The 14,303-nt window shown below is 48.9% G+C and overlaps 1 protein-coding gene across 5 annotated transcripts in view; it reads right to left on the bottom strand.

The window, feature by feature from the left end:
* CRAT (carnitine O-acetyltransferase) overlaps window positions 1–13,330 on the bottom strand; it is a 30,177-nt gene extending 16,847 nt beyond the window's left edge. For 2 of the 5 annotated variants that reach the window (XM_084820907.1, XM_084820909.1), the window contains exons 1-4: window positions 11,350–11,446; window positions 8,626–8,731; window positions 7,541–7,804; window positions 3,779–3,897 (exon numbers count right to left, since the gene is read on the bottom strand). In XM_084820907.1, coding sequence (XP_084677033.1) covers window positions 3,779–3,897; window positions 7,541–7,804; window positions 8,626–8,731; window positions 11,350–11,363 — 503 coding nt within the window. In that variant the 5' untranslated portion in view covers window positions 11,364–11,446. Of the gene's footprint in view, window positions 1–3,778; window positions 3,898–7,540; window positions 7,805–8,625; window positions 8,732–11,349; window positions 11,447–13,091 lie in introns of those variants that run through there. The other 3 variants (XM_084820910.1, XM_084820911.1, XM_084820908.1) reach the window with 2 other exon arrangements.
* Window positions 13,331–14,303: the final 973 nt, after the last annotated feature.

Below are 14,303 nucleotides of genomic sequence, written 5' to 3'. Positions count from 1 at the left end.
GCTGGTTTGAAACTCAACATTAAAAAAACGAAGATCATGGCATCTGGCCCCATCACTTCCTAGCATATAGAAGGGGAAGAAATGGAAGCAGTGACAGATTTTATTTTCTTGGGCTCCAAGATCACCGCAGATGGTGACTGTAGCCATGAAATTAAAAGACGCTCGCTCCTTGGGAGGAAAGCTATGGCACACCTAGACAGCATAGTAAGAAGCAGAGACATCGCCTGGCCGACAAAGGTCCGTCTAATCAAAGCTATGGTTTTCCCAGTAGTAACGTATGGCTGTGAGAGCTGGACTATAAGGAAGGCTGAGCGCCGAAGAATTGATGCTTTTGAACTGTGGTGCTGGAGAAGACTCTTACGAGTCCCCTGGACTGCAAGGAGGTCAAATCAGTCGATCCTAAAGGAAATCAACCCCGAGTGCTCATTGGAAGGACAGATGCTGAAGCTGAAGCTCAAATATTTTGGCCACCTAATGCGAAGAGAAAACTCCCTGGAAAAGACCCTGGTGCTGGGAAAGACTGAAGGCAAAAGGAGAAGGGGACGGCAGAGGATGAGATGGCTAGATAGCATCACGGATGCAATGAATATGGACTTGAGCACGCTCCGGGAGAGAGCGCAGGACAGGAAGGCCTGGTGTGCTGTGGTCCATGGGGTCACGAAGAGTCGGACACGACTGAACGACTGAACAACAACAAATAATTTTAATGTGATGTTTTAATCTTTTTATTCTTTTACTGTTTTATTTTTTGTGTTCACCGCTCCGAAATCTGTTCTATATATGGAGCAGTATTCAAATATTGTAAATAGATAAGAAAATGAATACCCGGTACAGATTAGGTACCCAGGACAGATTGGGGATTCTGTTGGTGTACCGCCCACCCCGCTGCCCATCAGACTCCCTGCCTGAGCTGACGGAGGTGGTCTCGGACTTGGTGTTGAGGACCCCCAGGATGATGGTCCTGGGGGATCTCAACTTCCATGCCGAGGCCGCTGTATCCGGGGCGGCTCAGGACTTCATGGCTGACATGACAACCATGGGGCTGTCCCAACGTGTCATCGGCCCAACGCATATAAAAGGACACACACTTGATCTGGTTTTCTCGACTGGGCAGGTGGATGGTGATCTGAAAGTGGAGGAATTAACATCTGTCCCTTTGTCATGGTCAGATCACTTCCTGCTGAGATTTAGACTCCTGGAGGCCTTTCCCCTCTGCAAGGGTGGGGGACCTATTAAAATGGTCCGCCCCCGGAGATTAATGGCTTCCGATGGATTCCAGAGGGCTCTAGGGGATTTTCCCGCTGGTATGGCTGGTGCTCCTGTCGAAGCCCAGGTCGCTCTGTGGAATGCAGAGATGACTCGGGCGGTTGACACGGTCGCGCCCAAGCGCCCTCTCCCTCTGAGCAGAGCCCGGCCAGCTCCTTGGTATACACCTGAGCTGAGGGCAATGAAGCAAGAGGGGAGACGGCTAGAACGCAGGTGGAGGAAAACTCGTGATGAGTCTGACTGAACACAGGTAAGAGCCCACTATCGAGCCTACTCTGTGGCGGTGAGGGTGGCAAAGAGGCAGTTCTTTTCCACCAGCATTGCATCTTCTCAGTGTCGTCCAGCGGAGCTTTTCCGAGTGGTTCGCGGCCTGTTACATTCTGGGCCAGGGAGAGAGACGGTGGAACCCTCGGTAGCATGCTGTGACGAGTTTGCGCGGCACTTTGAGGATAAAGTCGCTCAGATTCGTCATGAATTGGACACCACCATTAATGCAGTTCCATTGGTAGAGGCGTTCAGAGCACCGTCTGGTCCAGTTTTATTGGATGAGTTTCAGTTACTGAGGCCTGAGGATGCGGACAAGGTGCTTGGCCAAGTCCGATCAACCACTTGTGTGCTTGACCCTTGCCCTTCATGGCTTATTAAATCAAACAAGGAGGGGTTGTCCGGCTGGGTCCAGGAGGTTGTAAATTCCTCCTTGAGAGAGGGAGTGGTGCCTGCCGCTTTAAAAGAGGCAGTAATTAGACCACTCCTGAAAAAGCCTAACCTGGACCCAGAGGATGTTAACAATTATAGGCCAGTAGCCAACATCCCCTTCCTGGGCAAGGTGCTTGAGCGGGTGGTTGTAGGACAGCTCCAGGCACTGTTGAATGAAACGGATTATCTAGATCCATTTCAATCGGGCTTCAGGCCTGGTTTTGGAACGGAAACTGCCTTGGTCGCCCTGTGGGATGACCTCTGCCGGGAGAGGGACAGGGGGAGTGCGACCCTGTTGATTCTCCTGGACCTCTCAGCGGCTTTCGATACCATCGACCATGGTATCCTTCTGGATAGGTTGTCTGGGTTGGGAGTTGGAGGCACTGCACTACAGTGGTTCCGCTCCTACTTGGATGGCCGATTCCAGAAGGTGGTGCTGGGGGATTATTGCTCTGTGCCATGGCAATTGTGCCATGGGGTTCCACAGGGCTCTATTTTATCCCCCATGCTGTTTAACATCTACATGAAACCGCTGGGGGAGGTTATCTGGAGGTGTGGGCTGAGGTGCCATCAATATGCAGATGACACCCAGCTCTACCTCTCTTTCTCATCAAACCCAGGTGAGGCAGTGGCTGTTCTGAATCAGTGCCTGGGCACGGTAATGGACTGGATGAGGGCCAATGAACTGAAACTCAATCCAGACGAGACGGAGGTACTGTTAGCGGGTGGTACTTCTGCCCGGCTAGGTGATGTTCAACCTGTTCTGGAGGGGGTTGCACTCCCCCTAAAGGATCACGTCCGTAGTTTGGGGGTGCTCTTGGACCCAGAACTGTCACTTGAGGCACAGGTGAACTCAGTGGCACGGAGCACTTTTCATCAGCTTAGGCTGGTATACCAACTACACCCTTATCTGGACAGAGATGGCCTAGCTACAGTTATCCATGCTCTGATAACTTCTCGTCTGGATTACTGCAATGCGTGATACGTGGGGCTGCCTTTGAAAACGGTCCGGAAACTTCAGCTGGTCCAAAATAGGGCAGCAAGATTGTTAACAGGGACTGGCCTGCGAGCTCATATTATGCCAGTACTTTTCCAGCTGCACTGGCTGCCGGTCCATTTCCGGGCCCGATTCAAAGTGCTGGTGTTAACATTCAAAGCCCTTAACGGCTTGGGGCCAGGTTACCTGAAGGATCGCCTCCTCCTATATGTGCCTGCCCGGACCTTAAGATCATCCTCAGCGGCCCTTCTCCGAGAGCCCCTGCCAAAGGAAGTGAGGCGGGTGGCTACTAGGAGGAGGGCTTTTTCTGTTGTGGCACCCCGGCTCTGGAATGAGCTCCCTAGTGAGGTTCGCCTGGCGCCTACATTGTACTCCTTTCGGTGCCAGGTGAAGACCTTTTTATTTTCCCAGGCATTTTAGCATTGTAGCTTTCTAAATTTTTATCTTTGCTGTTTTAAATCTGTATTTTAAACTCCTGCACTGCTGCTAGGTTTTATTGTGGTTGTATTGTTATATTGTGGTTTTAATGTTCTATATATTTTAAATTGTTTTATTGTGTGTTGTTTGGTTTTATTTTTTGGGAACCGCCCAGAGAGCTTCGGCTATTGGGCGGTATAGAAATAAATAAATAAATAAATAAATAAATAAATAAATAAGAAAAGCAGTGTGGTGTAGTGGATAGAGTGTTGGACTGGGACTCAGGAGACCCGGATTCGAGTCCCCACTTGGCCATAAAGCTCACTGGGTGTCTTTGGGCTAGTAACTGACTTTCAGCATAACCGACTTCACAGGGTTGTTGTGAGGATAAAGGTTAATTACCTGAGCTGCCCTTGTCGATCCAGAAAATCCTGTTTTGGCAAGACGACGCCTGGACTGGAATGCACAACCACTGGCAAGCGATACTCCAGGTACGCCGTTTTCAGCCACCAGTCTGAGAGCTTGGATGGAAAGACAGAGTGCTCATTATTTTCTATTTATTAATTGGAGTCTTTTTGTTTTCATCCCTCTCCTCAGCCAAAAATGACTCCTGGAGGGAGAATCAGTCAAAGAACACAGTCCCTGTTGCCCGCAGGCTTACAATCTAAAAAGTCGCGACACATGAGGAAAAAGGGAGGAGGAGGGAAGAGGGAAATAATAATAATAATAATAATAAGTCTTTCAGCAGGGCTGGTGGAACAGTCCTGCTTATCCCCTTTGCCTCCGTCTCTACAGCCTGCTGAAATGGCTGCTGACAAGTGTTTTGATCCCGCGTTTCAGTTTGGAGCTCTACGCAAGCTCCACTCAGCATAACCCTTGGCCTGCATTATTCGATGCTCTTCTGGTTTTCCGAGAAGAGCAGGAAGGCTGGATCAGAGCTTACATAAGTGCTCAAGCAATTCCCGGAATCTGGAATTGGCCCTAGCAAACCAGCCTTCTCAGCAGTCAGTCCTGATAGCAAGACTGGATTTCTCAGGGCCCGTCTACACCCTTGGCACGGTTCGCACATCACAACTAGCCATGGGTAGGGATGTATGGATTGTGTGAAATCTGTTCTCTCTGTGTTTCGCTGATTGTCAGGTGCCTTTCGTTCCGTTGTCCACCCATCGACGGAATCAGATTTTTTAAGTTCCGAAATTGCGCGAATTTGCACGCACAGAATGCGCAAATCCCCCCCCCCCCAAATATGCATTTCGCGCTTTAGGCTATGGGGGAAATGCACATTTTTGGCCAGGTTTTTTAAATGTTGCGTATTTGTCTACTGCGAAATTTGTGCAAAATTTGGGAAAGTTAGAAAAATGGTCCACAAGTCTGCAGAATCCACCCAAGACAACTTTGGCTATTGGGAGGTATAGAAATGAAATAGATAGATAGATAGATGATGGATAGATAGGCAGGCAGGCAGGCAGGCAGGCAGGCAGGCGAAAAGTCGGTCCACAGAGGAATCCACAGGTTAGATTCATAAAAATCCGAACTCATTTGGTTCTGTTGCGGATTGTCCTGACATCCCCTACTCATAGGTGGTTTAAACCCAGGATCTCTAACACGGTGCATGTCAGCACCAACATGTCCGCAGACACCTTTCTTGGTGCCCCCCCCTCCTGATTTTGATTTTATTTCTCAAGATTTTTTAAAAATTACACTTTTTTTTAACTCAAGAGGCTGGCTTGGAGAAGTTCTTTTTCCTCTAGCCTCCCCTGTTTGCCTTGTGGAAAACAAGTGTTTAGTGACCGGACATGCCTGCCATGGCGAGCATTTTGTTAGCAGCCCTGCATGGCAGCCATTTTGTGAGTGCATCCACAACAGAGCCAGTGTGGTGTAGCGGTGAGAGAGTTGGACTGGGATCCGGGAGATCTGGGTTCTGGTCCCCACTCGGCCATAGAAGCTCACGGGGTGACTTTGGGCCAGTCACAGACTCTCAGCCCAAACTACCTCACAGGGGTGTTGTTGTGAGGATAAAATGAAGAGAAGGAGGATTATGTACGCCGCCTTGGGTTCCTTACAGAGGAAAAAAGGCGGGATATAAATGTAAAAAAATAACTAAATATTCGCTCAGAATTCCAAATGTGCCCACCAACCTAAAAAGGCTGGGGAGCTCTGGTTTAAATCATGGGCAGCCGTGAACGAGTGGAAGCAAATAAGAGGGCTGGCTCTCACTCACTCCCGCCGAGCTCAGCAACCCAGGGACACTCCATGCGCGGGCTGGTTATTGTGACATCCAAACCTGGGACTGCGGGCTGCTGAGGGAGAGGCAACGCAGGGTTTAACATCTACATGAAACCGCTGGGGGAGGTTATCTGGAGGTGTGGGATGAAGTGCCATCAATATGCGGATAACACCCAGCTTTACCTCTCTTTCTCATCAAACCCAAGTGAGGCAATGGCTGTTCTGAATCAGTGCCTGGACACGGTAATGGACTGGATGAGGGCCAATGAACTGAAACTCAATCCAGACGAGACGGAGGTACTGTTAGCGGGTGGTTCTTCTGCCCGGCTAGGTGATGTTCAACCTGTTCTGGAGGGGGTTGCACTCTCCCTAAAGGATCACGTCCGTAGTTTGGGGGTGCTCTTGGACCCAGAACTGTCACTTGAGGCACAGGTGAACTCAGTGGCACGGAGCACTTTTCATCAGCTTAGGCTGGTATACCAACTACGCCCTTATCTGGACAGAGATAGCCTAGCTACAGTTATCCATGCTCTGATAACTTCTCGTCTGGATTACTGCAATGCGTGATACGTGGGGCTGCCTTTGAAAACGGTCCGGAAACGTCAGCTGGTCCAAAATAGGGCAGCAAGATTGTTAACAGGGACTGGCCTGCGAGCTCATATTACGCCAGTACTTTTCCAGCTGCACTGGCTGCCAGTCCATTTCCGGGCCCGATTCAAAGTGCTGGTGTTAACATTCAAAGCCCTTAACGGCTTGGGGCCAGGTTACCTGAAGGATCGCCTCCTCCCATTTGTGCCTGCCCGGATCCTAAGATCATCCTCAGCAGTCCTTCTCCATGAGCCCCTGCCAAAGGAAGTGAGGCGGGTGGCTACTAGGAGGAGGGCTTTTTCTGCTGCGGCACGCCGGCTCTGGAATGAGCTCCCTAGTGAGGTTCGCCTGGCGCCTACACTGTACTCCTTTCGGCGCCAGGTGAAGACCTTTTTATTTTCCCAGGCATTTTAGCATTCTAAACTTTTAGCTTTGCTGTTTTAAATCTGTATTTTAAACTCCTGCACTGCTGCTAGGTTTTATTGTGGTTGTATTGTTATATTGTGGTTTTAATGTTCTATATATTTTAAATTGTTTTATTGTGTGCTGTTTGGTTTTAATTTTTGGGAACTGCCCAGAGAGCTTCGGCTATTGGGCGGTATAGAAATGAAATAAATAAATAAATGAATGAATAAATTGTAACCCAAGAGCCTGCTGAACAGTGGCAAGTTCAGGAACAGGAGGTAGGGCCTGGCGTCCTCCTGTTTTTCAGTTTTTAATTAAACTCTCTTTTTGTTTTTTGAAGGGGGCAAGGAGCGAAGAGCTCTACAGGCTCCATTGGTGGAGCCCTGTGGAGACCTCTGATACAGATATTTTTACTGGAATACTTGTCAAAATGTAAACACCATAGCATGTACATCCCGTCCGTTGCTTAAATTTAAGACAAAAAATAAAGGTACTGAAAACTTGACACCTTCATTAATTTCAGCAGGCCGCAGAACTGAGCATATATGCTGGCGACCACGCATCTATTTCAACAGAGTTCAACTCTTTCCCACTGAGGTTGTTGGCACCTTCACTGCCCCTGTCGCTATTTTCTAGTTCCATCTCACTCTGACACACGTGTCTTTCGCCAACATGTATGTACGCTGGGGATAATCACCCGAAAAACATTAATGGCAGCTTAGAAGCTGCCGAGTTCCCCTAATATTGGATTTGCAGTTGGCATAAGTTCATTTGTGCTGACAAACTTCCGAAGCGGAAAAATGTTCCAGTTTGGAAAACCTCCCACGGAAAATGTTCCGCCCCACATCGCTGGCTGGAAAAGGGTCACATGAAAACCGTCGGCCTTCACAAGCGTGCGTGAGCCATCCTGCGGCTGCCCCCTGACCTCTTCCGGGATCTACCTACCCAGTTTTCATGTTTCCGAGCCCTCCGCTCCAAACCCTTCTGCAGCCGCTCCCCGACGCCGCCAGACTTGCGAAAATCCTGCACCAGTGCTTTGGTCTGGTTCAGTTCCTCCTCACTGATGATGGGTTGGAGCGCCAAGAGGTATCGATCCAAGGTTTGCTGGAGTGGCGGCACCGGGAGAGGAGGCAGGGCTTGCTGGTGGGCAAGGTATCGGCCTGACAGCTTCCCCAGAGCCACCGGCTTCAGCAACCTTGATGGCTTCGCCTGTAACCCAGAGAGAAGAGGTGTAAGGGTCAGTGTCCTTGCAGCACAATCCCACACATGGATATAGCGGTGTCCCCTCCAAACTATACCCATTTCACAGGCCTAACTGGCCAACCTCCAGACATCAGGCGGGGGCTCGCTCATGAATAGTTCTCCATACCAAAAAATAAAAATCCCTGCATGGCAAGATTCTAACCAAGCCCTGATTCTAACCCTGACATGCTAGTTTTCTACTTGTGGGGTGGCGGTGGTGTGTGTGTGTGTGTATGGAGAAGCATTCAACATGTGAGCCCCCAACTGCAGTCTGAATTGAAATAGTACAGCCCAGATACAGGACTAAATGGTGTGTGTGGGTGTGTGTGCGCGCGCGCGCATGCGTGCGTGCTCCGCCCGCCTTACAAGCAGGGAGTGGGATCCGATTAAACGTCCCCCTTCTGATTTATTTCATTTAAAAACACTGTTGTGTTTTTAAATGAAATTTAAATCCACAAGCAGGTTGAAAAATGAATCCACAAGCATGTTGAAAAATGTAACTTTAGCATTAACGCAATGAAACTATGAAAAGTCACAAATCAACCCTAGCAGCAACAGCAGCTGAGAAACAGCAGGAATAGTCCCATTAAAATACAGCTTTGCCTGCTGGGTGATCTAGAAATGTATTAAACAAACAAACAAACAAACAGCTCAGGAGGATGAAACAGTCTTCCCCTCCCACGAAAGAGCTAGTAGTGACACAAGCACTAGCTAAACATCCCCAGAGTTTTCCACACCCACGGGACCACCACCAAAAAGGCCCCGTCTCCGGTTGCCACCCATCTCACCTCTGAAGGTGGCCGCATCCTGAACAGGCCTTCGGACGTAATGCGTGAAGAGGAGGCAGGCTCGTAAGGGAGCAAACGGTCCTTCACCATGCACCTATGATGTATTCTGGTGAGTGGAATAGCAAGAGGAGACACCAAGCCCTGTCAATGTTAACTGCAGACTTCTGGCTGGGGTCTCCAATGTGCCCACAGAGAACATCTCCTGGTGCCCCCCGCGTTCCCTGCCCCTCCTGAGTTTTATTTCTGAAGATGTTTTCTAAAAGCAACCACAAAGTGCTTGCTGAAAGCAAAGTGCCGCCCTCTGGCGCCATCGTAACATGGGTTCCAAAGAGTGGTTTTGTGTTTTGGTGGAGCTCAGCCCCCACCTCTGTCTTGGACTTCTTGGTCAAATGACTTTTTTTTTTTTTTTGAGGCTCACTTTGCCTTCTGAGAAACAGAGTGTCCTGGGACCAGCCACACCCACCATGGCAGCCATTTTGTGAGAGTGCCCACAACCCTCTCAACATTCTCAATATGCCAACCAGCCCCAAAAGGTTGGGGACCCTGAATGGAAAAATCAGGAAACACAGATAACCGCCCCTCTGGTTCGCCTTCTGGTAGATAAGGGGAAGCTTTCAGGTTTAGCCAAGGTCTCGATGATTGGCTTCAAGAGAAGAGGCATTATTTATGAGAGGCATTTCCACCTTTTGGAACAGGGGCAGGGGGGACTGCCCCAAATCCTGGAAACCATCAACTCATCGGTGGTTAGGAGGAGGAGGAATGGCTGTTGGCGGAACCCCAGAGGGCCAGAGCTGGCCTGACACAGGAGACTCTTTCTGGTCCCTCGTTTATGGGGACAATAACCCAGAATCATTGTTCTTCCAAACTAAACCACCGGTACTCTTAGCGTGCAATCCTATCCGGGTTTAGACAGAAAAATGTCCAACAAGTCCCAGCATTCCCCAGCCAGCATGGCTGGCTGGGGAATGCTGGGAGTTGTAGGACTTTTTTTTCTGTCTAAACCCACATAGGATTGTGCCCTCAGACATCTGAAGGTCTCTTCCTCTCTAACACTCTGCCCATTGTCCCTTACTGCTCTGTTATTATCTATGCAGTGCCATCCGTGTGCATGGCACTTTACAGAGTGCTAGGTCCTGCCCTGAGGAGCATACCGTCCAAAATCTGACGCAGGGGAAACAGGTCCTGTACAAAACGCATAGGAAGTCGATATAGTATGACCAAGATTCCCGTCAACACAATACCTGCCGTTCCCCGTGCTGATTAAACACAGACTTATTCAAGATAGCCTGGACTTTTGAAATCGTCTCGCTGGCGATTTCCTGATATTCCCGCCACCCTCCAAAAAGGTTCATGCGATACTAATAAAAGAGGAATGTCTGTCTATCTGTCTGTCAGTGCTGAGACTGTGAAACCGAGAAACCTGAAACTTGTCCTGCATACTAAGGGGGTCTTAGGGACCTGTGCCTTGGGCTTAATTTGTTTTTTTAAAATGCATTACTTAATTTGAATAAATTGAAATGTGTTCATGTGGGAGTAACCTCTTTAGCCACTAGGTGGTAGATATCCCTAATTAGCACGTAGCTTTGCAGTCCATACAGTTTGAAGGCAGGGGAGATTAGGAGGCCGAGGGGCAGAGCTATGCGGTTGCCACCTCCTCCCTGCTGTGGGGCAGCCCCCCTCTCCCTTAAGGGACTACAGGGGTGCACTACAGCAGGGGCTTTCCCTAGGGGAGCCAGCAGGCTTTACCGAGACAGGGCAGGCACAGTGTGTCCGACTCTGACAGTTACATGAGTTTGCTTGGAGGTTTTGCTGTCTAAATTTCCACCCCACGTGAAGCCAGGCGCATTCGCTAGTAAATAATCAAATGTAATTATTTGTCCAGGATCCATTGGATGGAGTCCAGCGTCTGACAAGTAAAGCAACCCCTCCCTGTCAGACCCCTAGTAGAAAAACATGTACACACAGGTCTTGCATTGGCTCAAAATTCTTGGGAGTGGGTGCAGAACAGAATCTAGGATGTCCTCAGTTCAAATCTCAGCTCAGATTGCCTTAGGTAACCATAATTATCTTAGTCTCAGGACCCTTCATCTCCCCCCACCCCAATCCCCTGCCAATTGGAATTATTTAAATCACCAAGACCACAAATAAAAGAATACAATGTAAATAACTTATGTAAACGGACTGGCCCAGTTTGAAATGCCTGTTTCCTGAACAAGCATTTAAGCCTCCTTGAACATTTCCCAAGTCCCAGGTAGAGACCTGGGGGCAGGGCTTGAGTGGGGCCTGTGAATGTCCTCCGGCCGGATTAGGCTTGTGGGCTGAAGGCTCCACTCCCCTGCTTTGATGGAAGGGCAGGTTATAATTGTTTTAGGGTGCAATCCTAGGCATGTTTAGACAGAAAAAACTCCTACAACTCCCAGCATTCCCCAGCCAGATTTACTTCTGAGTCAGGATTTTTTAAAATCTATATTTAGAGGTTTATTTATAAATGTATGAGTCACCTTTGGGCCCAAAGAGAGCCTCCCCAGGCAACTTACAATTAAAACTTAAAACAATTCATTTTTTTAAAAAACACTTTAAAACGATGGGGAAACCTTTAAAACCATCTAGAACTGCACTGTTAGAGACCAAAGAGACAGTGCCTTGAAGACCAAAGGTGAAATCTTTGTATTTGGAATACACATGTATTTGGAAGGAAGTCCCACCAAATAAACAGGTGCTTACTTCAGAGTTAACATGCATAGTACCGGGCCGTAACCAGAGTCCGGAACTTTTCAAAAGCAAAAGGCAACACTGGATCTATGAAATCCACAATGATAAACAGAACATGATGTTATAATGCTTAACCTCAGAAGTCATATTTTTCCAGCACAATGCTCCTCTCCTTTACACTGGAAAGGAGTTCAACTCAGCATTTGACAAGTGGCCACATTCGAATATTACAACATATTGCGACATCATATATGTGAAGGCTTTAATTAAGTGATAAGCTGATTACATAATCAAGTGAAAGCTTTAATTAAATTTAATTAAGTTTTAATTTTTTTATATTTATATCGTGCTTGCAATGGGCATCAGCAGTGCCTTGCAAAGTATTTAACACATCTGCTTGCATTCAAGTCTTTGGGTTTTTTTTTTTAAACCAAAGTTATTTTAAAGAGACTCTCGCCAAGACAGTTTCTTTAAAAATAAATAAATCCAATTTTAAAACTTTTTTTTAAAATCACAGATTTTTATCCACCCATTGGCAAGACCGGGATTATAATACAGTCTACCTTACAGGGTTGTTGTAACGATGGTCATGGCAACGTCCCTGATAAAGAAACACATTTAACACTTTTTAAGTCTAAATACTTAATAGCAACTTTGATCCAGCCTGCCCCATCATTGGCAATATGAGGAAAACCATACAGGTCTACCTTACAGGGTTGTTGTGTAGATAATCCAGGCAACGTACCTGACATATAAACACATTCCGATTGTTCAAAGTAGAAATGTTTAATAATTCTGATCCAGCCTGCTCCATCATTGGCGATATGAGGAAAATCACACAGGCCTACCTTACAGGGTTGTACAGAAGACAAGGCAACAAAACTCACATGTTCAAAGTAGAAATGCTTAATAATAATTCTGATCCAGCCTGCTCCACCATTGGCGATATGAGGAAAATCACACAGGCCTACCTTACAGGGTTGTACAGAAGACAAGGCAACAAAACTCACATGCAAACACCTTGCAAACGTCTGATGCGCAAATGCTTAATTGGAATTAAAATAATGTCTTCGAGGTGCCCTGATGTCTCCTGGGCTGCCACTGAAGCCACACAGGGGCCGCCAAGGAGGTCCCAGCTGACAGCTCCAATGCGTCTTCTTCTGTCACTCCCCCTTTTCTGGCCGAGAACCCGCGTTTGCTTTTCTCGCCGTCTTTTGGGAACTTGAGGAAGGGTCCCGGTTTAGCACATCGCCTTTATTTTCACACCAGCAGGCAGCAAATGCTTATACCCCAGACCCACCCGGCCCCAAGACAAGGGCTCAAGCCAAAATAAGTAAGTCCTACATCCCTGTTACTGTCAGGGTTGGGGTTTGTCCCCCCCCCTTTTGTGGGGGGTCAGGGGGGAACATTCGCGTCTTCAGAAAGCAACAAGGAAAGTCCAAGGCCACTGACCAGCCCGGAGGTGGAAACGGAGTGACATTGACCAGCCAGGGGCTGGAGAAAAGACGACATTGACAAGACGAGCGTCCAGCCAGCCTGCCTGCCTGCCTCTCCCAGCCTGCTCGGATCTGGCCCCAAAGGGGAGACCTTGGCAGCTTTCTGCAAAAGAGCCCAACAAGTCCCGCCCAGCCCGGTGTGGCGGAGCCCCTCTCCAAGGCCGTCCCCCCCAGAGGGCCACCAAGCAGCCTGGGGCCCCTCTCTTTGCAATGCGCCGCAACAGCCCCCCAGCCAGACAGCGCCGAGCTGCCACTCACCAGGCTCCTCGCCATGAGAGCCAGCATGGCTTCTGCTGCAGCTGCGCCGCCTCCTTGCAAGGAGCAGGGCCTCCCTGGGAGGAAAGGAGGGTGTGTGTGTGTGGGGGGGGTGCGTGTGCGCAGGGGGGCGAAGTCAGGCGACCGGCCTCGGCGAGCGCAGGAAGGGCAGGGGCTGCAGCTGCGACTGCAGGAGCCACCCCAGAGGCAGCTGCAGCCCGCATTTGCAGCCGCTCAGGGGCGGAGCTGGGGGGCGGCCATCTCTGCCGAGGGCATCGCCTCCTGCGGGTCTCAAAAGGAGGGGAAGGAAGCCTCGCGCCCCGCCGTCTTTGTCGTGGGCAAGCTGGGTTTCGGTTTTCCTTTTGCAAGCTGCCGTCTGGTGTTGGAGCGAGGGAGGGTTTTTGTATTGTTGTCGTCATGATGACGACTTGGCTTTTACGATGTGTTTTTGGGTTGTAATTGTTGTGAGCTGCCCAGGCAGCTTTGGCTAGTATATCATAGAATCACAGAATAGTAGGGTTGGAAGGGGCCTACAAGGCCATCGAGTCCAGCCCCCTGCTCAAGGCAGGAATCCAAGTCAGAGCATCACAATCCAAGTCAGAGCATCATTATCCAAGTCAGAGCCTCAATCCAAGTCAGAGCATCTGACATTCATCTGATCTGAGCTACATTGATCAGAGCATCAATGTGTTGTTGTTCAGTCGTTCAGTCGTGTCCGACTCTTCGTGACCCCATGGACCACACCACGCCAGGCCTTCCTGTCCTGCACTCTCTCCCGGAGCGTGCTCAAGTCCACATTCATTGCATCAGTGATGCTATCTAGCCATCTCATCCTCTGCTGTCCCCTTCTCCTTTTGCCTTCAGTCTTACCCAGCATCAGGGTCTTTTCCAGAGAGTTTTCTTTTCGCATTAGGTGGCCAAAATATTTGAGCTTCAGCTTCAGTATCTGTCCTTCCAATGAGCAGTCAGGGTTGATTTCCTTTAGGATTGACTGATTTGACCTCCTTGCAGTCCAGGGGACTCGTAAGAGTCTTCTCCAGCACCACAGTTCGAAGGCATCCATTCTTCGTCGCTCAGCCTTCCTTATAGTCCAGCTCTCACAGCCATACGTTACTACTGGGAAAACCATAGCTTTGATTAGACAGACCTTTAGTAAGTCAATAAATACATGAGAATTCAGAAGATTTTTAACCCAGCTCCAGGTTTTGGAAGGCC

Source organism: Heloderma suspectum, chromosome 14, assembly GCF_057233095.1.
Source record: "Heloderma suspectum isolate Gila_16-S chromosome 14, 16-S_ref, whole genome shotgun sequence".
Lineage (NCBI taxonomy): Eukaryota > Metazoa > Chordata > Lepidosauria > Squamata > Helodermatidae > Heloderma > Heloderma suspectum.
This window is presented reverse-complemented; position numbering and strand designations above follow the sequence as displayed.